This window comes from Leptonychotes weddellii, chromosome 6 (assembly GCF_054177405.1).
Source record: "Leptonychotes weddellii isolate Sample4059 chromosome 6, ASM5417740v2, whole genome shotgun sequence".
Lineage (NCBI taxonomy): Eukaryota > Metazoa > Chordata > Mammalia > Carnivora > Phocidae > Leptonychotes > Leptonychotes weddellii.
This window is the reverse complement of record NC_138374.1, coordinates 23,903,250-23,930,831: the sequence shown is the minus strand read 5'-3', so window position 1 is coordinate 23,930,831 and position 27,582 is coordinate 23,903,250. Positions and strand designations below refer to the sequence as shown.

The following is a 27,582-nucleotide window of genomic DNA, read 5'->3' as shown; positions in this document are numbered from 1 at the left end:
AGTCAGACGAAGACCTGGCTTACGTGGTGTGGTTGGCCTTGCTCCCCCTAGCACTGAGGTGTACCTAAGATACCAACTTTTTTTTTTTATATATAATTCACATACCATTAAGTTTACCTTTTTAAAGTATACAATTCAGTGTTTTTCAGAATATTCATAAGGTTGCACAACCATCATCACTATTTAATTCCAGAACATTTCCATCACCCCAAAAAGAAACTGTGCCCATTAGTAGTCACTCCCCCTTGACTCCCCCTAGCCCCTGGCAACCACTAATCTACTTTTTGTCTCTGGCTTTGTTTATTCTGGACATGTTGTATAAATGGAATCATACATTATATGGCCTTTTGTATCTGGCTTTATTCACTTAGCACAATGTTTTCAGGGTTCATCCATGTTGTATCAGTGCATCATTCTTCTTTATTCCATTGTATGGATGTACTACATTTTGTTTGTCCACTCATCCATTGATGACGTTGGGTTGCTTCCACTTTTTGGCTATTATGAATAATGCTGCTATGAATATTAATGTAAAAGGTTTTTTTTGTTTTGTTTTGTTTTTTAGATTTTATTTATTTGAGAGAGAGAGAGAGAGAGCATGAGCAGGGGGAGGGGCAGAAGGACAAGCAGACTCCCCTGCTGAGCATGGAGGCTGACTCAGGGCCCAATTCCAGGACCCTGAGATCATGACCTGAGCTGAAGTCAGACGCTTAACTGACTGAGCCACCCAGGCACCCCAGTTTTTTGTGTAAACATATATTTTCAGTTCTTTTGAGTGTATACCTAGGAGTGGAACTGTTGGGTCATGTGGTAACTCTATGTTTAACTCTTTGAGGAGCTACCAGACTGTTTTACAAAGCAGCTCTGCCATTTGACATTCCCACCTGCAGTGTGTGAGAGTTGCAATTTCTCCACATACTCGTCAACACTTGTTATTGTCTTTTATTTTAGCCATCGTAAAGGGGATGAAGTGGTACCTCACTGTGGTTTTGATTTGAGCTTCCCTATTAACTAATGGTGTTGAGCACGAGATGCCAACTTTTAGATCATCTTTTCTGCCCACCTGAACTGTTGTGTTTCCACCAGAAAGTCTCTCCTGGGTTCCCATTCATCTCTGCCTGGTGTTAGTGGTCATTTTGGCCTCTTGGATGCTGATTGATACCTTCTTAGTGCAGGTGCTTGGGGCAGGCTTTTGGGCAGGTTCCAGTGGTCGGGCAACTACGTCTGAGATGAAAGGCACGGGTTCTTTCTGTGCGCAGGTTTGATACTACTCTGGACGCTGCCACATCCGTCCCTAGGCTTGCCAAAACCGCTGGGACAAAGCCATCCTCTCCCCTGGGTACCTCAGTGAGCAGGGTCAGAAGTTCTTGAGCTGGAAATAGTCTCACCCATCCTTGCAACAAGACAAGATAAGAACCCCTCACCCCCTCCCTGCCAGATTGGGGAGAATCTATAATGTATTCCTTTAAAATCTCTGTAGGAAGAAATTCCACTGGCCTCCTTTACCACCGGCTGGTGTTTTAGCAGCCTTCTGTGTTAGAAAAATTCTTTTCTCTGACCCACCTCCCTCCTCCTGCAGCACGTGCCAGTTTCCCCTCGCGCTTTTCTTTTTCAGAGGGTGTGGGAGACAGCTGCCCCCTAGGAGGGGCTTCAACCTCTGGTCAGACAAAACCTCTGCGGCTGGAGAAGCCCTCACGTGAGGAAGTCCAGACCAAGCCAGGCCCTCCAGGGACTTGAAAGACTGAATGACCTTGTCACTTGGCTATTGCCTGGACAGTCTGCTTTGAAAAAGAGACCTGACAGGCTCCAGGTTGTGTGTTTATCCTGAGGCTGGGCCATTCCAAATGCATGTTTCAGAGTTTAGAGGTTGCGTCCAGCCAGCGTGGTGGGTGGTAATCAAATGCAGGTGGACACCATCTGGCCGGGGCTGTCCCTCCCAGCTAGCCCAGTGAGGGCTGGCCTGCCCACCACAGAGCTGGCCCAGAAAGCACCCCGCATGGAGGCAGATGGTGGACATGTGCACGTGCGCGCATGCACGCTCATGCACGCGTGTGCATGCGTGCACAGCTTCCTTAGAGCGGCGGTGCTGCTTGGATACATATGATTTCTCTCTGCATCTGACGGTTCTCCCCATCGCGCAATTTGAGGAATACGTTCTTTTTGTCTGTTTCTCAAGTTTTTGTGGTTAGAAATCATGTATTTTTCTTGGCCCAAGATGAAAGCCCTGGATAATGGTCTAATATATTTTACAAAGCTGTTTCTAATTGGAGGCTGCTTGAAATCTTCCCTTTGGCCTAGTGACCCATCTCCTTCGATGGAGTTTTAATTCTGAGTCAGTGTTGCATTACCTCGGATTTTCACACTCCTCTCAAGCCTGCAGCCCCGGGGAGGTGGCTCTTCTGGCCTCAGCTGGCTTAGCTATTCCCTCAGCCCCCGTGCATTGAATTGCCCCCCAGTATGACAGTTCAGTAAGGGAAGAAAATAGCTTACACTGTGTCTTGCCAAACAACTTCTTCTCATCTGGTCTCTGAAATTCTAGTTGTGTACCCTCAAAAATGGATTCTGCCTCCCACATTGCTAGATACCCAGAGGAAATGCAAACCATAGACACCTCTTTTAAATACAATTAGGCACCAGTATGATGACTTTATTCCTTTTCAGTCCTTTGGAGAACGTAGCTTCTCAGAGGTTATCTCTCCACTGCAGTAAGTACAGGAAGGCTGAGCTCACCCAGGCACACAGGCAAGGTTAGGACTGGTGTCCGAGGTTCAGAGACTTTGGAATCTTTTTCTGTCCAATCTCCTGGCCTGGCCTCCTAAGGGTGATGAGGAGCATGATGAAGGAAAGATGCCATGTGGAATTTCAGAGTTGGGCATCATCATCCCTTCGAAACTCTTACCTCTTGACTCCCTGTTCTGGGCGCTTAGCAAGGAGGTGTTGGCTGTCATCTTAGTTTATGGTTTGTATTTGTATGGTGAGGAGTTTACATGTGTATAATCATTGTGGCTCATGCTTGTACAAGATAAAATTACTGAAAATTATATCATGAACATATTTTAACTTTTAACCCTTCCCATGCTGGCAAACCTCCTGCGCTCTCAGGAAATCCTCCCTGGATGCTTCCCTCCCATAAGGGGGCATGTCACCCCCCCACCCAGGACTTGCTTTCTCATCCACATTTTCCTCTCTGGCAGAAGTCCATTTCGGGGACTTCCCTGAGGACTGGGAGCGCCTGAGTGTTTCCTAGTGGTCAGAGGCAGGCATTCCTCCCTCGCCTCATCATCTCCGTGATGCATGCGGTCATAGAGGCAGTAACTATCATCATTCTTGGCCACCTGGGTGAGAAGGGGGCACAAATCCGTGATTCCCTAGCATTCCAGTGATTGAAGAGTGCCCATGGGGCACCAAGTTTCAGGAAGAACACATGCCGATTGATGAGCACGTGTGGGGTGCTGGGTTTCAGGAAGAATACAGGCCCTCCCAGTATTTGGAATCTGCCTTGGGACCTTTCCACAAATGCCGAGTTTGGAGACCAGCCAGCCCAGCCCAAGGATTGTACCCGTGTGGGGCAGGGTGAAGGTGGGAGTGGAGAAAGGGTCTTGTCCTCACAGAGCATACAACAGGACTTGTGGCAAACTAAGTAGGTGCTTATTAACAGCTTGAAGGAATAAGGAGTGTAAATAAGGAAGATTTTCAGTAATGGAACCTTAATCACCCAGAGGAATGTTCCAGAGCCACAAAATGTGGAACTCATAATTTAGAGTGCCACCAGGGGAATTTGATTGGCTGGGCCAAGGTCATACCCATGTATCGTGGCTGGCAGGAGCGCAAGACTAGTATTGTGGCTCCTTATAGGCTATTGAGAGAGATTCCTCTGATTAAGGGGTTTGGATGCTGAGGCCACCAAAAATAGGGGAGAACTTTAATTGGACTTTAAAAACAGTGTTTTCCTAAGGTAGTTGAACTAAAAACATTTGTTTTTTATTCCTTCCAGATTTACAGGAACAGACGGGCCTAGTGGTTTTGGCTTTGAATTGACATTTCGTCTGAAGAGAGAAACAGGGGAGTCTGCCCCCCCAACATGGCCAGCAGAGCTAATGCAGGGCTTGGCCAGATACGTGTTCCAGTCAGGTAAGAACGCCAAGAGCTGGCTGGCACGGGGGTCCTTATGCCATGAGCCTGGTTGGCTTTGGGAACTCATAGGCATATTTTGATATCTGTGAAGTGACCTTTCCTGGGAGTACTGTACCCCATTTGTACCATGAAGGTGATTTGTTCTGCCTGATGTTTCCTGGGTGGGAATCTACCTGGGCCAGGGAAGAGAAGGTTATACCACTGTGACCTCCAGCAGCCACTGTTCTGACACCCTCAGCCCTTGCTGCAGACTGCCAGCCATACTTCAGATTCCCAGCGAGCCAAAGGCCAACTCAGCATGGAGCTGATCAGCTCTCTCTGTCTGTCCTATTTCCCATAATTAGTATGGTCCTTGCTCCCTGCTGCCAGTGGCCTAGCCATCTCTATTTCTGGGGTCCCAAGCGCATGTGTTAATCTTGGTTAAGCCTTAATACTGGTTAACAGTAGAGGGTGTGGCAGAGAGAGAGAGAGAAAGAATTGCTGGGAGTTTGATCCCTCACAGTGTGAGGGAGAAGCTGGAATCAGGACCTTGACAGTCAGAAAAATTTGATTTATGTGATTCAAGTGGCCTCCAGGGGATGGTCTGTGCTCCTGGTGCCCCTCTGGAGACTGCTAACATGGCAACCGAAGTGGGGACTTTGTGTTGGGACCTTGGTCTCCTGCTCTTAGCTCATCCTGCCTATAGTCCTCCAGTGGGAGAAAATGTTAGAGCAAAATTTAAAACCTTTTGTGGAAGGTTTCATATCATCTGGATGTTTCTGTGTAGCTAATTAATTACTCAGAAACATTTCCCACATAGCCTCAGATTTTGTTTTTTTGGTTTGGTAAGTAGCCTTCAGATGAAGGCCACGACAGTTTTATCCAACTCTTTTGCTCTTTGACTGCCATAGATGAGCGTGGATCCCCTGCGTCAGAAGCTCCTGGAGAGCTTGTTATAAGCCCACATTCCTGGGCCCCACAGGAGACCTCTGACTCAGAATCTTTTAGGGGTGTTGTCCCCAGATGCTTCTGGTAGAGACTAAATTTGAGGAACCATAGATCTGACAGTGACTTTTTTCCCCCAGCCTTCAAGTGGGTTATAAATTGGGGGTGCAATAGATCCTCTAGGTTGAACTCATCTGTCCTCATTCTGGACCCCTGGGGTCAGTTGTTGGCAGGGTGGCTATCACATAATGGGAGTGATCCTTAACTGCTATCTATCATTTTGTGTTCTATGGAGTAGTCCCCTTTGGGAGACTACAGTGGGTCCTTTCTAAGCAAGGGTTCCCAAACCTGGCTGCTCATGAGGTCCTCTGGGGAGTTTGTCCCAACCCCCCTGCATGGCTGTGATTCATTTGGTCAGAGGTGAGACAGAGGCATCTGTTTCTTAATCAGCTTCCCCGGGATTCTAAGGCAGTTGGTCTGGAGATGATGTTTGGGTTCTAAAGGATTGTTGACCAGGAAAGAAGTCCTGTTCATAGGGGCAGGGGAGGCAGGCTGCCTGAAGCAGTGGCCCGTGGGATTTGGTACTGTCCTAATGTGGTTTGCAGAATTTTTTAAAATTGTGCCAGGAGTCTCTTGCCTGAACCCTTTGTGTCTTCCCTCTTTCCCTTCTTGGGATGCCTGAAGCTGACTCTGATAAAGAACTGTCTTTGGAAAAACAAACTTTTCTTGATGGAGAATTTGATCTGCTGTAGGAAAGGGGGCTATAAAGACTAGCCAACCTTTTGCTTGTATAGACAGGTAACTCCTAGCCCACTGCTTAAGCCAGTGCATTTATATGTTTGTTTCCACTTAATGTACTTGCTCAGGTGGACAGAGATCAGAGAAATGTAAAAACAGGTGTTATGAATCACTGTCAGGAGGAGTCAAGCAGATGAGCTTCTGAAATAGTTCTGATATTAAAGTTCTGAAGTAATAGTGCAAGTAAGTGGAAAAATAAGATTTAACTTGCAGCAGTTCATTTCACCCACACAGTAAACATCACTAGTCACCGTTTTGCACCACAAATGTGATCATCGATTCAGGCAGATTATCAACAGATGCTAAAACCATTGGATAAAAGGATTGTCAGGGAACAAGATAAGATGTTCACAGGGACTCAAACCCCTCCACAGATTACTTATTTGTTACTGAGAAAAATACCATTACAATGACAGGATTTGGGTGGACATCACCTTAACCAAATGATCAAACATAGCAACACCAGTAATGGGACAACTTATTACTATGTGTCTTATGTGTGGGAGTATGCAGTATAAAACATCAACTGGGTAGCACTTTTCCAAAAATATTTCACCTGCATTGAATCATGAGCAAACAATCAGACAAATCTAGATGGTAGGACATTTTATAAGAAAACTGTCTGGACTCTTCAAAAATGTCAAAGCTGTGAAAGATCTGCAAGGGCAAGGGGCGGGGGCTCTACTAGATTACAGAACACATGACAGTTTAAATGCACTTGTGATCCTTGATTGGATTCTGAATTGGAAAAAAAAAAAGGTCATTTTTAGGGCAATTGGAAAAAATATAGATTGTATATTAGATAATAGGACTGTACAACTGAAATTCCTTGGGTGCAATATGATGTAATGTTAGGAGATAAAAGCTGAAGTGTTTATGACTAAAATGACATGATTTCTACAACTTAACTTTCAAATGATTAGGCAAAAAAATAAAGTATGTGTGGAGAGGAGAGAGAAGAGAAAGCAAATGTGGCAAAATGTTAACAATTCTGGTGAATCTAGGTGAAGGGCAAATGGGTATTTTTGTACCGACCTTCTAACTTTTCTACGTGACTGAAATTTTTTAAAATAAAAAGTTGTGGCTATTTCTTGAGTGTAGCCTGGCTGGCTACCTCCACAGTCCCTTCTGCACCAATGGCCCCGTTTATTGTGCCTTCAGATCACGTCAGGCAATGCACGCCCTCAGCAGGATGGCTACCCTCCTGAAAGTATACTACTTGGTTTTCTGTTTTCCAGATTTTCTGTAATAGGATCATACTATTTAAATAATAGCTAAAATAAATCTACCTGAAATGCTTTTTGGAACAGGGCACAATAAATTATTAATTTATTATATTTTATTAATGTATTGTATATATTATATTTATAATGCTTTTTGGAACAGGAACAATAAATTATTAATAAATAAATAATGGGGAAATGGTTTTATTTATTTATTTATTTTAAAGATTTCATTTATTTATCTGACAGAGAGATAGCACAAGTAGGCAGAGCGGCAGGCAGAGGGAAAGGGAGAAGCAGGCTCCCCACTGAGCAGGGAGCCCGACATGGGACTCGATCCCAGGACCCTGGGATCATGACCTGAGCCAAAGGCAGACGCTTAACCGACTGAGCCACCCAGGTGCCCTGGGAAAATGATTTTAAAAAGTATATGGTAACTGATACAAGGGAGGAGGCCATGGCTATGGGCCTAAATAGTGAAGAAAAGGGCTCACATTTAGTAGTGTGTTCCATGCGCCAGCCACAGTCACAAGTGCTCATTTAATATGCAGTAAAGCCCTATGAGTTAGACACCATGTTATACCGGCTTTACAGTTGCAGAGAGCAAGACAGTATGGAAAGGTGAAGTATAACATGTCCAAGATCACACATCTAGGATGTGCAAAGCAAGATTTGAACCAGGCAAGTTAGTTCTTTATGCCATTCTCCTAACCATGATGCTATGTTGCCTATAGCTCACCTGATGTCTGGGCTGCTGGCTGTCTCAGGCTGGACAGTGGGTTTGGAGAATCCTCCATATGGAGGACTCCACTGGTTCACATGGCCTGTGAGCTCCATCATGTCTCGCTTAGTCACTCAGGAACATTTGGAAAATAAAGGGGGCAGAAGCCATTCATAGTATTACCAAAATCCTCTTAAATCCATCCTTCCGTCCTTTAACTTTTTTAAAAAAGACTTTATTATTGGGCGCCTGAGTGGCCCAGTCGGTTGAGCATCTGCCTTCGGCTCAGGTCATGATCCCAGGGTCCTGGGATCGAGTCCCACACATCGGACTCCCTGCTCCGTGGGAAGCCTGCTTCTCCCTCTCACACTCCCCCTGCTTGTGTTCCCTCTCTCACTGTGTCTCTCTCTGTCAAATAAATAAATAAAATCTTAAAAAAAAAAAAAAGACTTATTTATTTATTTATTTGAGAGAGAGAGCACAAGTGAATGAGAGGGCAAGAGCATGGGGAGAGAGAAGCAGACTCCCCACTGAGCAGGAAGCCCAATGCCAAGCTCGATCCCAGGACTCCGGGATCATGACCTGAGCTGAAGGCACATGCTTAACTGACTAAGCCACCCAGGCACCCCTGGTCCTTTAACTTTTTCTTCATGAAAATATGTATATAAAAAGTACAGCTTGATGACTTTTCACAGACTGAGCACACCCATATAACTAGCACCCAAATCAAGGAACAGGCTAGTTCTCCAGAAACCTCCCTTGTGCCCACTTGTAATCACCATCCCTTGTTCTTTCCTTTTCTTTCTTTCTTTCTTTTTCTGCTCTTCTCCCTTCTGTTCGCCATCCTGTGCACGACTGCCAGGTCCGGGGGGCAGCCTAGTACGACGGTGAAGAGCATGGCCCCTGGACCCAGACTGCCTTCATTCTTAGCTCTGCCTCCTGACTTTGGGCAGTGTTACCCATTTACTCATCTAGAAAGGAGAGATAATAATAGTAACTACATATGAAGTTTTTGAGGAGATGAAATGAGCTAATACTTCTAAAGCACTTAGAACAATGCCTGATATATAGTAAGAACTATGTAAGTATTATCTGCAATTATTATTATTACTTAGTCTTTAAAAACTTTATATGGATGGAGAAGGTGGGTACCTTGGTCCTTTTTTGTAATGACAATAAAGATGCCATTTAACAGCAAAGCCCTGTTAGGAAGGAAATGCCTTGCTAGTCCCTGAACCAGATGTTTGCCTCAGCTGATATGATGATATTTGGTGCCATTATCTTCCTCCACACAGAAAATCAATAATAATGATACAAATAAAATCACCTTGTGTTCATCACGTTATGCAACCAAAAAACAAATTCAGTTCAACTATGGCTCCTTGATTTGTGTGGTTGACAGTCCCTGTAAAATCTTACACAAATCAACTCATATTCGAGATGCAATAGAGCCCATGCATTTTAGTGGGGCCTTGTAGTAATTCTTTTTATTAGGTGAAGAATCTTTTTAAAGAGTGAATAATTGCCCCTACTGTAACTGTTTTGTAAGAGTAAGTTAAAGCCTTTCAGGATTTCTCAGGGCGTGGCACACTCTTCTGATGCTGCAGAGAACCTCCCTTGTGATGTGTAGGCCTTGCTGTGGTCTGAGTGGCCATGCTGTGCAAGGGTTACACGTATGCTGTCCTCCAGAACACATGTTTTACATGTGATCTGCACACAGATACAGCTGCATGTGTAACTGGCAGTATAATCCTGTCTGATGGTCTTACCTCACCTGTGCGGCTACAGTAAACTCGGTGACTTTATGTGGAGCACCCGCCCATTTGCCTGTGTGAACATGCTGAGCAGTGCCATCAAGTAAGTGGAATGCTGAAACCTGCTTTTCCAGGTCTAAGTAGCATCCACAGCCTTGGAAAAAGCATCAGGACAGTGGTGGGCAAGGGAAAGAGGGACAAGGCTCTGGGCGGTATGCTGGTGGGTGGCAGTGCACACACCCAGTTGTGAGGCCATGTGAGGCTGCCTCCGAAGCCTGCTCTGAAGAATGACTCAGAAGGTCCTGTAACTTAGCCGGAGGACAGCTGGTTCATTTGCTCAGAGGTGGGAAGTTGAGCTGTAGAGAAAAGGAAGTAGAAATGAGAGAGGCCTGGGAAAGGAGACTATCCAGAGGAGGTGAAGGATTCAGGATATGGGGGTGGGGCAGGTTCGTGTTTATTTCAGTCAGGTCGCTTCTAGTTAAAAGAAAATGACCCAAATCAAACTACCTTAATGGCTTTATGGCTCAGATAAATGGGTTGTCCAGGGTTTCAGGTATGGCTCGATCTGTATGTTCAAACAGCATCCTCAGGGCCCTGATTCATGTGTTGGTCTTGTACTACAGACTGACTCTCCCTACATGCCGGGAAAGATGAACACCACCAGTCAGTTTCTGGCTCTCTCAGTTTGTAGTCCCAGCAGGCAGGAGGCTTTTTTCTTCCCACATTCCTACATCAGTCTTGGGGAGGGACTCAGATGAGTTCTGCCTGGGTCATGTGACCACCCTGGTTGGTGGTGATGGTTGAGATGGAATACCAGAATTTATGTTTAAGTTTCTCCCCTCTCCTCACTTCCAACCACATGGAGTGGGAAAGAAGTCCTCTAAAGCAAAGGGTAACTCCTGGCAGAAAAAGATTTGGTATAGTTCTGGGTAGGCAAAATCAGTTGCTCTCATGAGGCCATGGGGCATCTGTCACCTAGTAATCCTGGTGCACAGTTATGCTCAGAAGTCAAATCAGTTGGAGTACACAGATGGAGCAGGCACCTCTTGTTCTGCCTGTTGGTATCTGTTGGGTGGTTTTGACTACAAATAATAGAACATCCTGACTGAAATGGCCTAACAATAATGGCACTTGTCTTACATAGCAAGTCATCCGGAGGTGGGGCAGATCCAGGGTTGGTTGTCATCTGTTCAGTGAAGTTGTTTAGGACCTGAGTTCTTTCTAACTTCCTGCTCTGCCTTCCTCAGCGCTTTGGCTTGCCTTTTAGAACTGGTTCCCTCATGGTCCTCAGATGGCTGCCATAATCCCTGGCATCCTGGATTCACACTTGACAGAGTCTACAGGCAGTAAAAGAGATACTTCTGTCCTGTGTCTCTTTTAAAGACCAATCAACACCTTCACAGAACCGCCTCATTGATCTCCCCTTGCATCTCATTGGCTAGAGTTATGTCAGGAAGGTGAGACAATCGTATTGGTTTACTGATCAGCTGGGACGGGCCCTGGTTCCCTGAGGGGCACAGCCAAGGAAAGGCAGAGGAAGGAAGTTGGGGTTGTGTTAGTAAGGAGGGGGATGGCCCCAGCTGGGCAAAATAGTATCTGCGCTTCCACCCAAGAAGCCCTAGCCCTGCCTGGGATCAGAGGATCCTTGCATATTGATCCGGACATGGGGCCAGTACCAAAGCATCAAGTGGAAAGAGGACAGGGGAGCTTTCATTTCATTTGCTACAGGAGATTTAGAATCAAATCCAGCTTCTGGCATGAATCATTTGGTAAGTCCTGCAGTACATACTCAGTAACTACCAGCAGACACTTCAACTTCTTTCCTTCCCACTTTGCAGCCAGTTCCTCTTATTTCCCATTCCCTTTTAATTTTATGATCAGCTTATTCCTTCTTCTCAGATTGCCAGTGACTGCTCCCCTGCCCCCCACTCTCTGGGTTTCATTAAAAAGAAACCATTCCCCAACTCAGCAGGGCTTGATTTCTGAGCTGTGCTTTAGAATTCTGCTGGAGAGGCTGTCTGCGCCCCGTTCTGCCATTGGTAGGCCTTAACCACAAATTCCAAGGCAATTTCACTTGAGTTTTAGGAGAAACATGGCCCCCCAACCTCGTTACTGACACTGTGGAAATTCAAGTGCCTTGGCTTGCTGCTGTTTAATGGCAACCTCATGACATGTGCTGAGTCTGCTCAATTTGTGATTCGGGCCCAAGTAGGGAGACAGGGCAGCCCTGTGGAGTATCCTGAGCCATCAAAGCTTGCAGCTGGTTGAACGCTGTGGCATTGACAGACTAAGGCCAACAGAGATTTTATTTTTTTACATTTTCTTTCCTTTTCCCATTTATAAAAGAAATACTTGCATAAAAACTGAAACACAGAAATTTATGACCCAGAAAGTGAAAATCCTTCATAAGGCGTCCCCCCACTGAGAAGACTTTGGTGTTCCTATTTCCAGATTTTCTTTTCAATGCATAGATCTGTATAGAATAATCATTACTTTATAAAAATGGGCCGTGCTTTTCATAATGTTGTTCAACTTGCTTTTTAAACTTAATATCTTTTGGACATCTTCCCATGTTAGTATGTTCTTCCTAACTGCGCTTTTTTATTATCTAGATACACTGTACTTTATTTAACTAGTCTCCCATTGTTGGGCCTTTGGATGATTTCCAGTTTTTCCCTACCACAAATCTGCAGTGAGCATCCTTGAGTATGTGTGTCTTTGTACTCCTGCCTAAGAATTTCTGTGGGATGAATTCCTAGAAGTATGATTGCTAGGTTAGGTGAAATGAACATTTTACAAGTCAATAGCTGTTGAGACAAATGATTGTATTTCTAGAGTAATACTGTTGGGTGATAGGCCAGGAGATATTATCATTGTTTTCAACAAACAACAGAATGATTGTTATATAAAATTTTTGTAATGACAAAGTACTCTCCCGAGTCCTTGAGAATTGGTCCCCTTTCTTAGGTTTCTGGCCTGAGAGAGATCTTTAATACATATTAAATGGCATACATTTGGGGTTAGAAAGAAACCAGGCCCTTATACAGTGTCTCATGAAGTTTATAGTTAGCGCAGGAACCCATCCATCATGCTTCCTGGCTCTGAAGTTGGAAGTAGTGAGGGACACAGCCTGCTGACTGAAGTCAGAGAGACTTTTCCAGCTAGCGACAGCAGGTCAAATTTTATATAAGGAATGTCTTGTTTCTTTCTTTCTTTCTTTCTTTCTTTCTTTCTTTCTTTCTTTCTTTCTTTCTTTCTTTTCTCTTCTCTTCTCTTCTTTTCTTTTCTTTTGGGGAGGAGGGGCAGGGGGAGATGGAGAGAATCTTAAGCAGGCTCCATGCCCAGCCGCAGAGCCCGATGCAGGGCTCGATCTCACAACCCTGAGATTAGGACCTCAGCCAAAATCAAGAGTCAGGCACTCAACTGACTGAGCCACCCAGGTGCTCCTATATAAGGAATGTCAATGAATTGTGGCATTTTCTTGAGTGTTGCCTCCTTCTACCTTTTCTAAAGTTAAAATTATACTTGCAACTCAGTCTTTTCCTATTGAGGCCCTTTTTTTTTTCACTTTTTTTTTTTTTAAGATTTTATTTATTTATTTGACAGAGAGAGACACAGCGAGAGAGGGAACACAAGCAGGGGGGAGTGGGAGAGGGAGAATCAGGCTTCCTGCGGAGCAGGGAGCCCGATGCGGAGCTCGATCCCAGGATCCTGGGATCATGACCTGAGCCGAAGGCCAACGCTTAACGACTGAGCCACCCAGGCGCCTTTTCACTTGTTTTTTTTTAAATTAATTTTATTGTATTATGTTATGTTAGTCACCATACATTACATCATTAGTTTTTTATTTCATTTGGTTTTTTTAATAATTAAAAGAAAGTGAATAGAACAGTAGCTGTTAAGCTCCAAGCTATCCTGGGCACTTTCATTTTCTTATTAAACCTCCACGGTAGGTGGCCTGATGAGGAAGATACTAGCATTGCCACTTTCCAGATGGGGAAATGGACTCAGAGAGGTGGTGGGCCCTGCAGAATTTCCTGCAACTGGTGAGTGGCAGGAGCAAGCCTCCAGGGACACCCTAACCAGCACTGGTTTGCATGCTATAGCCTCTTGAGCCTCCAAGGATCCATTTTAAATGAGGAGAAGACTAGGAGGAAAGGAGCTATTTTTCATTAGTTGTATTTTTTTTTTTTTTTTTAATTTAAGGGTCTGCTACATGCCAAGGACTGTAGGACTGTGCCAGATGCTGAGGAAGCCATGTGGAACAGATAGGGTCCCTGCCTTTAGGCATTGGAGAGAGACCCTGAAAACACAGGCACAGAAGTATTTGATTCCATAAGGTCGCTGAAAGGGAAAGATCAAGGTGCTCCAAAGAATAAGGTGGTGGACTCATTTTAGATTGTAGAGTCAGGCAAGGACGGGACTGAAGGCAAAAAAGTGAGGAGAAGCATTTTTTGCAGACAGAACATCGTATGTAGGCCCCGAGGAGAGGAAGAGCTGGAGGAATTTGAGGATCTGGAAGAAGGCTCCTGTGCCTGGAGGAGCCAGGAGGCTGACCAGGCATGGGGAAGTGCTGGGCCTTGTACTTGCATGCACTCAAAGTCGTGATGATGAGTGACTTTGATTCGAAGGGCAGTGGAAAGCATTTGAAGGAGGAAGGTGAAATGACCGTTCTGGGGAATGAAACCCACCCCCCTTTCTTTAAATTAAGACGTGGTTGGATTTGAGGTGTTGGAGACTTTCTGCCTGATTTTGAGAGTGGCTCTTTCCCAGGAAGGTGCTAGGGCCCCTGCAGCACTTGGAGTCCCAGATTCTTCTTAATCCTGCCATGCTAACCCTTGGGACCTTAACTTAGTATAATCCTGCTCCCAGCCTGCCTCTTCTAAGGCTCTCCAGCCTAGGGAGGGGCCCCTCATCTCTGTTGGGGGTGTTAGCAGCCTCTGCATACCTATGCCCAACAGCATACCACAGGGCTCTCTTTCCAGATCCAGGAGGCAGATCAGGCTTTGCTTCCTCGCCCCTGCTCTGCAGGTGAGTGAAGGACGTCAGGAAGATTGAGTGAGGAGCTTAGAGCATGTCCCCAGGTGTGAGATATTGCTAGGCTGCAGTTCAGCTCCTCAGCAGCAGCTTACCTGGCTTTCTTTCTGGAGGTCCCAAGTGGATGTGATCTTAATATCTTTGCCTCGAGTAAAGTTTTCTGAAAGGAGACGCTCCATCATTGCCAATGAGAGCGGTCGAGGTCTCTCGTTTCCTGGTTTGGATAAGCTGCCCATTGCCCCAGTCAGCTAACTGAAGCCAAATGGAACTGCCTGGTTATATTAATATCATTTTTCTTCCTCATACTCATTTAAATTTTCTTGACGTTTTCTTTCCCTCAGCCTGATTTATCCTCTTTTTTGGTTGCTATGGTCTGTAAAATATTTTCCCTTTCATCTGTTAGTAATACTGACCAACTAAAAGGCGAAACAATCCTTGATTTTTCTGCAATTTCCCAATATTTTAGATTAATAGTTGAAAGATACTCCACTGGAAAAAAACAAACAAAAACAGGCCAGCCCCTCAGAAATGAGCTTATGCCCTAAAATTTAAGTGGTTTGCATGTAAATTATAGTCTATCCAGTATTAAACTTAGGTGTTTCTAGGGAAGACTCAGAGGCTGGCAAAGTATAGCCTGCAGGCCAAATCCTGATGGCCACCTGTTTTTGTAAATAAAATTTCATTGGAACACAGCCATGCCCACTACATACTATCTATGGCATTTTTTGTACTACAACAGCAGAATTGAGTAGTTCATAACAGATACTATGTGGCCTTCACAGCATAAAATATTTGATATCTGGCCTTCTACTGAAAAACCTCTGACTTAGTATTTTCCACTTCTGAATAACTACCTACGTGGAGAGGTGGCCATCTTTAAATCTCAGCGATATATCCAGATGCCCTGTGAAATGCCTTAGCTGGGGCCTATGCCCCCACCCATGATTGAAGGATCACAGTACCTAGAGGTTTGTTGAGGGGTGAATGCATCTCCTGCTGAGTTGCTGCGTGATTTGAGGCAAATTCCTTTAGCTGACATGGGTCTGTATCTTACTTGGAGAACCACATGAAACGCTTTGAGGTTCTTAGTAGAAAAGGGTTATTGGAGGGGCGCCTCTCTGGCTCAGTCAGTAAAGCATGTGACTCCTGATCTTGGGGTTCACGTTGGGTGTAGAGATTACTTAAAAATAAAAATCTCTAGGGATCAAGCCCCACGGCGGGCTCCCTGCTCAGTGGAGAGCCTGCTTCTCCCTCTCCCTCTGCCTACTGCTCTGCTTACTTGTGCTCTCTATCTCTCTGTCAAAAAAAAACAAAAAACTTAAAAAAAATCTCTAAAAAACCAAAAAAAAAAAGAAAGAAAAGGGTTATTTGATACAGGCATTAGGCTAGGATAATTCACCCTCAGACTAGTTCTCACATCTCTGGCCCCCTGTGGAGTGTTAATTGGTTGGCTCTGAGCAGAATGTGACTCCTTTGTCTCTAGCACCTGCATTTCAGGGGTGCTCCCTGCAGGGGGCAGTGCCAGCCTCAGCAAGCTGGAGAGTTAGGCATAGACTCAGCACCTCTGCAGGAGGTAAAGCCCTTTGGTACCCTAATGGCTCATGATGGAATGTTCAATGAAGGAGGCTGGAGAATAGCGTGGAAGGGAGCAGGAGCTCAGGAGGCAGGTTGCATATCTCTAAGACTTGGTTATTTCATCTATGAAATGAGGTAATAGTGATATCTACTTCCTAATATATTTAATGCTCCTAGTACAGTAGCTGACATAATACATGAAAGCAATTAATATTATTTATGTTGTCGTTTAAGAAGCATAGTGCAAGGGGCGCCTGGGTGGCTCAGTCGTTAAGCATCTGCCTTCAGCTCAGGTCATGATCCCAGGGTCCTGGGTTTGAGCCCCGCATCGGGCTCCCTGCTCGGCGGGAAGCCTGCTTCTCCCTCTCCCACTCCCCCTGCTTGTGTTCCCTCTCTCGCTGTGTCTCTCTCTGTCAAATAAATGAATGGAATCTTAAAAAAAAAAAAACATATTGCAAGAAAAAAGGAAACAGGCTTAAAAGGAAAAAAAGAAGCATATTACAACACTGTATAGAGTTGGGTCCTAGTCCTGTTACTAATATATACACGTCCATATAGATGACTGGAAGAGGTATGTGAAAATGGATCACAGAGGCCATTTTAGGATGATACAGTTACGAATCATTGACATTTTCCTTTCGGGACGTTCCTGCCATTTTAGAATTTTCTGCACAGAGCATGGGTGTTATTATCAGAAAAGAACAACCAAAAGGATAACCACGAGTGAATTTTTCAGAGAACTGCCCAGACGACAGGACAGTGAGCCCTGAGAAGCAGCCCCAGGCCAATACCACAGGACAAGTCACCACCTCAGGGTATGCTCTCTGGTGTGGTCACCGGAGCAGCTTTGAATACCATGCAGTGATCTGCCAATGCAAGGGGTTCTGCTTTCCAGCTCAGTTTCTTCATAGTGCTCTCAGTGGGAAATAAATGGCTTCCCTAAGCCAGACACAGCTCTGCTCTGGTTCCCCTGGTGCTGGGTCTCCACAGCCAGGCCTGTCTTCTTGCCTTGCAGGGCAGACAGGCTTGTTGTTTGATATCTCTCCAGGACTCAGGGGCCAGGAGACTGGCCTGCCCCTCCCCGCAGAGTTCTGATGAAGTTCCAGCAGCATTTCTGACCCCTCACAGAGCCTCTTCTCCAGGAATATGACAATTGAAATTAGAACCAGGGGAGGAAAAGAGAAAGGAACTTGAGTGCTTTTCAACAAGAATCGTAGCAAGCCCATGCAATAGGTGGTGGTTTGTTGGCATGCAGCAGGGGGCCTCTGAAATCGCAGTAGGTAGCCTTCCTCTGCCTTGTCCTGCTTGGGTCCATGGAAACTGCATCTAGGGGCACTGGCTCAGGGGAGGCCTCTCTGGGACAGGTTGCAACCCAGTGTCTACGCCTTCCTGAGTCCCAGCCCTAGCTCTAACAGTCTCTCTCTGGGTTCAAAGATTCAGAGAGAACAGGACAGTTACCAGTTTCCTGGGCTGACTGGGCATGTCAGGGTCCCCACCCATATTGGCTAGCATGGTAACCTGAACATAGGAAGCCTTTGTCCTGTGCCTCTCTTCACTGGGCCACTCAGATCACACATACATTGTATTCCATCCTGGCTGATGCACTTTTATTCCCCCAAACAAAAATAACTATTGTTTTTCCAGTTTAAAAAATGATGTTAAAGAAAAATCCAAGCAATGTTGAAAACATGAAAAAAGCTAGTCACAGGACAGTGGGTAGAGTGTATTTTTATTTTTAAAAAGTAAGAAAAAAGGATGAGTTTGATTATATATGCTTGAAATAAAATCTTGAAGAATGCATGCCAAACATTAACAGTGGTTATATCTGAGAAGGGGGACCGATGGGAAAAGAGTTTCATTTTTTACTTTATACACTTGTCTGTTTGAATTTTGTATAATAAGCCTGTATTACTTTGTAATTTAAACAGGCATATAATTGAAAATGAAAAATAAACATCATCTAAATCCCAGCCCCTAAGATAGCTACTATTAACCTTTGGTTACCATCCTTCTAGACGTGTTTCTACACACAGACAGTTTTACTAACTTAATACTGTATGTATTAGCGTGCTTTCTTCACCCGATGTCACATCATAGAAGTCTTTCTAGCTAAGTGAATAGAGATCAGTGGCAGTGTTTGTAATGGTTGTACAGTGTTCCATTGTATTGTAGTGAAAGGAGAACGCACTGTTTTTCTCCACTGCCGTACTCACTTATGTGACCGGATGTGTGGTTTGTCCACACCACTCTAATCTCCAGTTCTATTGGACACCATCTGGGTGTTCTACAATTCAGTTCACTTCCGATACTACTTCCTTGGAGTCACTGTCTGATCCCACAAATAAGGGCTCTGTCTCACAAGACTGCTCCTCCTGCAGATGCCAGTCATAAGCCCCAGGTTGCCACCTGTACTTCTAACCAAATGGCTATAAATCAGAGTTCCCATGACTCTCTCCTTGGGTTCATTCAATAATTTGCTAGAACAGGGGCGCCTGGGTGGCTCAGTTGGTTGGGCGACTGCCTTCCGCTCAGGTCATGATCCTGGAGTCCCGGGATCGAGTCCCACATCGGGCTCCCTGCTCGGTGGGGAGTCTGCTTCTCCCTCTCCCGCTCCCCCGTCTCGTGCTCACTCTCTCTCTCTCTCTCAAATAAATAAATAAAATCTTTAAAAATAATAATAATAATTTGCTAGAACAGCTCACAGAACTCAGAAAACAGTTTATTACTAGATTACCGGTTTCTTATAAAAGGATACAACTCAATTGCGGCATTATTTACAATAGCCAAGACAAGGAAGCAACTTAAGTGTCCATCAATGGATGAATGAATAAAGAAAATGCCATTTTTCATAAAATGGAATAATATTCAGCCATAAAAACGAAGGAAATCTTGCCATTTATAACAACATGGATGAACCTTGAGGGCATTATGCTAAGTGAAATAAGTCAGGCAGAGAAAAACAAATACCATATGATTTCACTTATATGTGGAACCAAACAAACCTCCCCACCCCCCAAAAAGAAGAAAAACCTAATAGGTACAGAGAACAGATTAAGTGAGTGAAGGTGGTCAAAAAGTCCCCAGCTCTCCTCCATGAAGGTGATTCCATGAGGCTTAGTGACTCCTGGCCACACAGTTGCCACGTGCTGTAACCTGTAGTCATGGCCACTAGGCAGCCCAGCCACCAAGGAAGCACTGTGTAGCCTTTGAAGTCCACAGAATGAGTAACAAGAATCTTCCAGTTTTTGGTAACGTCAAGGTTGGTTTTACTGCAATGTTAAGGAAGTTCTTTGAGGCTGGGGGCCTTTAGGCCTAGCAAACTCCATGGCTCTTGGAAAACCCAGCTAAACTTCCAAGTTCACCCTCACGTTCACTCCCTATTCCATCCCTCCAGGCAAGAAGAAATGTCCTGGGAAGGAGTCTGGCCCAAGCACCAAAATGGGATCACTCATAATTTGCAGCTGCCTCTTCCTATAACCAGATCACCCCAAATTGGTTATTTTCAACCCCCTTCCTAAGTCTGATTGGTAGGGAACTTTGGAAGTATGTGGGCAGACACACAGACAGCTGGGGGGGGTCTAGTCTTTACACGTGTACTCAGGTAAGTGCCTGCTTCATGTTCCATCTCCAACCCAACAGTGCCTTGGATGCCACATTCTACAAGGGACATTGACAATCAGAGTGTATCCCCAGAACAATGACTTTCAGACAGGCAAAAGCTTTCTTACACTGTGGTCTGTGAGGAATGGCTTTAAAAGTAAGGAGACTGGAAACATTTTAGTCTGGAGAAGAAAAGACTTTGGGATGAGGTGTGGGGAGTGGTGAACTATGACCTACAACAGGTGTTTTAAAAATATTGAGGTCTAGGGGCGCATGGGTGGCTCAGTTGGTTAAGCGACTGCCTTCGGCTCAGGTCATGATCCTGGAGTCCCTGGATCGAGTCCCGCATCAGGCTCCCTGCTCGGCAGGGAGTCTGCTTCTCCCTCTGACCCTCCTCCCTCTCATGCTCTCTGTCTCTCATTCTCTCTGTCTCAAATAAATAAATAAAATCTTTAAAAAAAAAAAATATTGAGGTCTAGCCATGTGGAAGAGGGATTGGACTTTTTCTTTGTTAACCAGAGGAGAGAACTTTGCTCTTAACTATTCTTTTGGATGTGGGAGCATTTTCTTTCTTTTTTTCTTTTAAGATTTATTCACTTATTAGAGAGAGAGAAAGAGTGCACACAGGGGTAGGAGTAGAGGGAGAAGGAGAGAGAATATCAAGCAGACTCCCCACTGAGCATGGAGCCTGTCTCAGGGCTGGATCCCATGACCCTGAGATCCTGACCCGAGCCGAAATCAAGAGCCGGATGCCTAATCGACTGAGCCACCCAGGCGCCCCGTAGAAGCATTTTCTAACATGGATAGGCCTTGGGAGGCAGTAAACTTGCCATCTCTGAAGTTGTCCCAGTAAGGTCTGGGCAGCTGCTGGCCAAGGCCTTTGTAGAGGGGCTTTACGTGCTGAGTATGGGGTTGGTGATCTGGGAGCTCAGACACTGAGCCCAGATGCCACTTAATACATGCTTGTTTTTCTTCTAATCCAGCATGCTTATGAGTGCTTCTGCTGTGCCCCAGTCTCGCTTTCTGCAGACAGGCTGCCTCCCCCATCTTGGTGCTTTCTGTCCCACAACCCTCCAGGTCTGAACCAGCTGAGTGATCTCTGAGAACACCCATAAATACTCTGTGTTTCCTGATGTAAACTATGCAAGGAGGGGCTTAGTTTCCTGAGCCAAAAAGTAAAATCCTGGCTCCCTGAGGAAGGGTCTGCTCTGCCACAGTGGATGGCCTCTGTGTCTCACGTCCTACCTAGTCCTTCTGCCTCCAATCTTTTTCTTGTAAACAGTGGCTGTGTTTTGCAGTGGTAGAATCTTTCAAATGAATAGCAGTTGCTTCATTTATATAGTACATTCAGCCCATAAGGCAATTTTCACGTATTTTAATTCTTTTGATTCTAAAAACTGCCCTGCAAAGTAGATAGTATCATCATGTTTTGATACATAAAGAAACAAATGCAGAGAATTTTAATGGCTTGTTTAAGGTTACACAGCAAAGAAAAATGCACCAAAGAATAAAGCAAAGGGAGGTACCATTACATGGAGACTCTTTACCTGAGGGTCTGTTTTTGCCTTTTTTTTTTTTTTTTAAGATTTTATTTAGTTAGGGGCACCTGGGTGGCTCAGTCGGTTAAGTGTCTGCCTTCGGCTCAGGTCATGATCCCGGGGTCCGGGATCAAGCCCCGTGTTGGGCTCCTTGCTCAGCGGGGAGTCTGTTTCTCCCTCTACCCTTCCTCCCTGCTCGTGCTCTCTCTCTCTAATAAATAAGTAAAATCTTAAAAAAAAAAAAAAGGTTTTATTTATTTGAGAGAGAGAGAGAGAGAGCACGAGCAGACTGAGCAACAGAGGAAGAGGGAGAAGCAGGCGCCCTACTGAGCAGGGAGGCCAATTCAGGACTCGATCCCAGGACCCCGGGATCATGACGTGAGCTGAAGGCAGACGCCCAGCTGACTGAGCCACCCAGGTGCCCCTGTTTTTGCCTTTTACTTGAGGGTAAATGTAATACATTTAGGGTGACTGTTTATCCCCATGATCTGGTAGAAGAAAAACAGTCAATGCCGGACAATGCTTTCACTTCAGACTACAGTGGCCAGTGACAAAGCTAAGAGAAGTCAGTGTTTTATTAATTTATCTTTTCTGAGGCTCCTGGAGATGACACCAACCAAAAAGCTCTCTGGGTTAAATGTTGATGTTTCAAGCAAATGGCCCGTAAACACATGAAAAGAAAGATGTTGGTCAGAAATGCAAGTTAAACTACCCTCAGATACCACTTCTTCCTTCTCAGATTAGTAGATTCCAAGTTTGATAGCATATCCTGTTGTCAAGCTGTGGGGAAACAGGCACTTCCATGTGTTCATAGTGGGATGCAAAATAGCGCTCTCTCTGTGGAAGAGAACGTATCAGTATCCAGCAAAACAGATCTACTTTTTGATGCAGCAATTCCACTTCTAGGAATCCCAGAGATAGGAGCAAAACCGTGAAAAGATATTCACAAATGGCTATTAGTTGAAGTAGTGTTTGTAGTAACTAGCACAAGTGTCTTCTCATGGCAGCGATGGGTCCATGGGAGGAAGTGGAAATGTGTGCATGCTTTGTCAAGCTTCTGCTTGGGTTTGATTCTGTCCCATTGGCCAAAGCAAGTCCCATGGCCAAGCCTAGAGTCAGAAAGGGAGGGGACTACAAAGTTACAAAGTTAATACCCTTAGGGTATTCATTGGGGCCCCAGTGCAATCAATTTACCATAGGGAACTTACATCCTTTCATGTAATTCATACAGCATGGTTTATAGATTTATGATCTTGATCATATAAATAGAATACACTCTTAAGTTAACAAGATGTCTCTTTAAATGCATAAATCCAACTACTCTGTTTCCAGATATTTCAGTATACGTTAGGCAGTTGTGTTTGGGAATTATGAGTCCTCATCATTCTGGGCAGTAAAAGATCTGATGGTGATAGTGATACCACCGATGAGGATGACCAGGGGGACTGCCTCATCAAGAATGTCTGTGCAGTGTTCTCAGGTTGTTATTTAAAATGTCCAGCAAAGGGGCACCTGGGTGGCTCAGATGGTTAAGCGTCTGCCTTCAGCTCCGGTCATGATCCCAGGGTCCTGGGATCGAGCCCCACATCGGGCTCCCTGCTCAGCAGGGAATCTGCTTCTCCCTCTTCCTCTGCCTCTCCCCACTGCTCCTGCTCTCTCTCTCTCTGTCTCAAATGAATAAAAAAAAAAAAAATTATTAAAATGTCCAGCAAAGAGGCGCCTGGGTGGCTCAGTCGTTAAGCATCTGCCTTCAGCTCAGGTCATGATCCCAGGGTTCTGGGATCGAGCCCCGCATCGGGCTTCTTGCTCCGCAGGAAGCCTGCTTCTCCCTCTCTCATCCCCCTGCCTGTGTTCCCTCTCTCGCTGTGTCTCTCTCTGTCAAATAAATAAAAATCTTTAAAAAAAAAAAATGTCCAGCAAATTAATCAAGCAAAAAATTCTTTTTCATATAGCCTAAAAGTTGTTGAATATTCAGGGATATGGAATCAAGTGTATGGTGGTGTTGGAACCAAAATAAAACTATGGCCATTGCACCTTAAAAAAGAAAAGAAAAAGCAAATGGGGAGAAAAGTATCTATAGTAAGTTTCACTTATATAAGAAAACATGTTTTTCTTTATATTTTTAAATGGAAGGGTAAACCATAATATTTTTTAAATGGTAATCTATGGGAGAAGGAGGGAACAGATGGAGAGGACAGGAAGCCAACTTCTCTGAATATATCTTGTTCTTAGATTTATGACTTTGGAAAAGAGGCTCCATAGCTCAGGGGTTAGAGCACTGGTCTTGTAGATTTATGACTTTGGAATCATGTAAAAATTTATGTAATTGTAAGACAAATCAAAATGAATATTTTTCCTCTGTTAGTTTTTTTTGTGCTATAAAGCAGATGATCACAAAATCAGTGGCTTAAAAGAACACACATTTATTATTACCTCTTTCGGTCAGTAGTCTGGGTACAGCTTAGACCTCACCAGGGTCTCACAGGGTCTCATAAATCTGAAATCAAAGGGTTTGCTGGGCTGCGTTCTTATTTAGAGTCTCTACTGGGGATGAATCTGCTTCCAAGTTCTCTCAGGTTGTTGGCAGAATTCCTTTCCTTGTAGCTGTAGGATTCAAGGCAGCTTGCTTCTTCAAAGCAAGCAATGCAGAAAGGTGGGGGGGCGGGGTGTACAGTCCTTTGTTTTAAGGCTTTTTACCTGATTCAGTCAAGTCCATCAAAGATAATTTCCCTTTTAATAACTCAAAATTATTTGATTTGGCCTCACATCCATTAGAAAGGATGCTATTTAAAAAACAAAAGGGGCGCCTGGCTGGCTCAATCAGTGGAGCACGCGACTCTTGATCTTGGGGTTGTAAGTTTGAGCCCCACGTTGGGTGTAGAGATTACTTAAAAAATAAAATCTTAAGAACAAAAAGCACACACCAGAAAATAACAAGTGTTGACAAGGATGTGGATAAATTGGAACCCTTGTGCTTTGCTGGGAGGGATGTAAAATGGTGCAGCCATTGTGGAAAATAGTACAGTGGTTCTTCAAAAAAGTTAAACATAGAATTACCATATGATGTAGCAATCCACTTCTGGGTATATATCCAAAAGAATTGAAAGCAGGGTCTCAAAGAGATATTTCTATGCCCATGTTCATAGCATTATTCACAATAGCCAGAAGGTGGAAGCAGCCCACGTGTCCATCCACAGATGAATGGGTAGACAAAATGTGGTATATGCATACGATAGAAAATTATTCAGCCTTAAAAGGGAAGCAAATTCTGACCCATGCTACGACATGGCTGAACCTTGAGGACATTATGCTAAAGTGAGAAAAGTCACAAAAAGACAAATATTGTATTTTTCCATTTATATGTGGTACCGGGAAGACTTTAATTCATAGAGACAGAAAATAGAATGGTGGTTGCCAGGGGCTGAAGGGAGGGAATGGAGAGTTAATGTTTAATGGGTACAGAGTTTCAGTTTTGTAAGAAAAGAATTCTAGAGATTGGTTGCACAACAATGTGGATGTACTTAACACTACTGAACTATAAACTTAAAGATGGTTAAGATGGTGTTATGTGTATTTTACTACAATAAAAATTAAAACATCAAAAAATCAGTTGATTTTAGGGCACCTGGGTAGCTCAGTCGGTTGAGCGTCCAACTCTTGGTTTCAGCTCAGGTCATGATCTCAGGGTCCTAGGATCAAGCCCCGTGATGGACTCCCCTATCACCGGGGATTCTGCTTGCCTCTCTCCCCCTCTACCCCATCCCCTGCTCCCTCTCTTTCTTCCTCTCTGAAGTAAATAAATAAATCTTTAATAAGAACAATTGATTTGGGATCTTAATTATATCTGTAAAGTCCCTCCACTTTTGCCATATTCTATTGGCAAGAAGCAAGTTGCAGGTGTTACTCACACTTAAGGTGTGAACATTGGAGTGAAGAGGAATTATGGGGACCACCTTAAAGTTGGCCTGCCAATATTTCCTAAAAACTAAAAGCAAAATGAAACAAATGATATTCACAGCATATCTAATTGATGCCATAACAATGCACATAGATTTTATTTATTTATTTTTTTAAAAAAGATTTATTTATTTATTTGACAGAGAGAGACAGTGAGAGAGGGAACACAAGCAGGGGGAGGGGGAGAGGGAGAAACAGACTTCCCGCGGAGCAGGAAGCCTGACACGGGGCTTGATCCCAGGACCCTGGGACCATGACTGAGCTGAAGGCAGATGCTCAACCGACTGAGCCACCCAGGTGCCCCAATGCACATAGATTTTAAAACACAGTAATGTGAGTGTATATCTCTAATAGATATGTCACAAAGACAAAAAAAAAACAAAACCTATTTTCTTTCTTTTTTTTTTTAAGATTTTATTTGAGAGAGAGTGAGCAAGAGAGAGAGCATACGAGCAGGGGCAGAGGGAGAGGGAGAAGCAGACTTCCTGCTCAGTAGGGAGCCCAATGCGGGGCTGTATTCCAGGACCCTGGGATCATGACCTGAACTGAAGGCAGATGCTTAACCAACTGAGCCACCAGGCACCCCAAAAAACCCTATTTTCAGTGATCATATTGTTAATAATATTGGTATTATTCTGAAACTAGTGTAACTATATAATAGGATAAAGCAAATAAGTAATTATATTAGAAACCAAGATTTTCAGTAAGAGAAGAAGAAACACAATATAAATTAAATAAATAAAATTTTGTGTTCTTAAAATTTTTTAAAGATTTATTTATGGGGGGAGGGGCAGAGAGAGAATCTTTTTTTTTTTTTTAAGATTTTATTTATTTATTTGACAGAGAGAGACAGCAAGAGAGGGAACACAAGCAGGGAAGTGGGAGAGGGAGAAGTAGGCTTCCCGCTGAGCAGGGAGCCCGATGTGGGACTCGATCCCAGGACCCTGGGATCGTGACCTGAGCCGAAGGCAGATGCTTAACCGAGTGAGCCACCCAGGCACCCCCAGAGGGAGAGAATCTTAAGCAGGCTCCATACCCAGCGTAGAGTCAGTGCAGGGCTTGATCTCACGACCCTGAGCTCGTGACCTGAGCCGAAACCAAGAGTCAGATGCTCAACTGACTGAGCCACCCAGGTGCCCCTGTATTCTTAAATTTTAACTGGAAATATCAGTATGAACTTGAGATTATTTTTTCTTTTAAAAACAATATTTTTATATTTGTTTACTGAAAAAGTCTTTTTTTAAAGATTTTATTTATTTGAGAGAAAGAGTACGAGTTGGGGGAGGGTCAGAGGGAGAGGGAGAAGCAGACTCCCCACTCAGTGGGGAGATGGACGTGGGGCCTCATTCCAGAACCCTGAGATCATGACCTGAGCCCAAGTCAGATGCTTAACCAACTGAGTCATCCAGGCACCCCTGAAAAAGTCTTGAAACAATAATCCAGTAGCAGTAGGTACTTCTAGGTCCAGACTGTGGTTACCATATACCGTCTATCATTAAAAGAAACTAAGGCTGGGGCCTGGGTGCCTCAGTCAATTAAGCGTTGGACTCTTGATTTCGGCTCAGGTCATGATCTTGGGTTGTGGGATTGAGCTCTGCGTGGAGCTCCATGCTGGTGGGCATGGATCCTGCTTAGGATTCTCTCTCTCCCTCTCCCTCTGCCTCTCCCCTCTGCTCCCATGCTGATGCTCTCTCTTTCTCAAGAAAAGGAAGGAAGGAAAGAAAGAAAAGAAAGGAAGGAAGAAAGAAACTAAGGCTTTTTGGAGAAATGACTGATTCCAGTTCTGAGGCAGAAAATATACACAATGAGCCTATAACATGTTTGTTTGTTTTTAAGATTTATTTATTTATTTGAGGGGGAGAGAGAGAGCACACGCCTGAGTGGAGGGAGGGGCAGAGGGAGAAGGAGACAAGCAGACTCCCCCCTGAGAAGGGAGCTGGACGTGGGGCTCAATCCCAGGACCCTGAGATGATGACCTGAGCTAAAATCAAGAGTCTGACACTTAACCAACTGAGCCACCCAGGTGTCCCAAGCCTCTAACATCTTTTTATACCAGAAAACAAGGAAGCTACCAAAGACTGTGAGGGTCATATCAACAGACCCAGGAGAGTCTCCATTTTAGAGACTTCTACCAGCCAAAGATGGGATAATATAAGTATTAGGAACAGTTACAACTGCAGTGGATTGAAACACATCAAATATATTAAAATCCATGTGCTCATAACAACACTTAAAAAGGCAAATAAACTGATCAACTTTAGAAGATTTGATAATTTATTATTCTTGAAAACTAGTGAATAAAGGAAAAGAACCACACATTT

General features: G+C 44.3%; 1 protein-coding gene and 1 long non-coding RNA gene across 4 annotated transcripts in view; both read left to right on the top strand.

The window, feature by feature from the left end:
* SUFU (SUFU negative regulator of hedgehog signaling) overlaps nucleotides 1-27,582 on the top strand; it is a 113,148-nt gene that overhangs the window by 32,200 nt on the left and 53,366 nt on the right. For all 3 annotated transcript variants that reach the window (XM_081822849.1, XM_081822850.1, XM_081822848.1), the window contains exon 3: nucleotides 3,995-4,131. In XM_081822849.1, coding sequence (XP_081678975.1) covers nucleotides 3,995-4,131 — 137 coding nt within the window. The remainder of the gene's footprint in view (nucleotides 1-3,994; nucleotides 4,132-27,582) is intronic.
* On the top strand, nucleotides 10,041-20,926 carry LOC145722150 (uncharacterized). The gene is made up of 2 exons (XR_014146209.1): nucleotides 10,041-20,027; nucleotides 20,240-20,926. It is a non-coding gene; the product is annotated as an uncharacterized LOC145722150 (long non-coding RNA).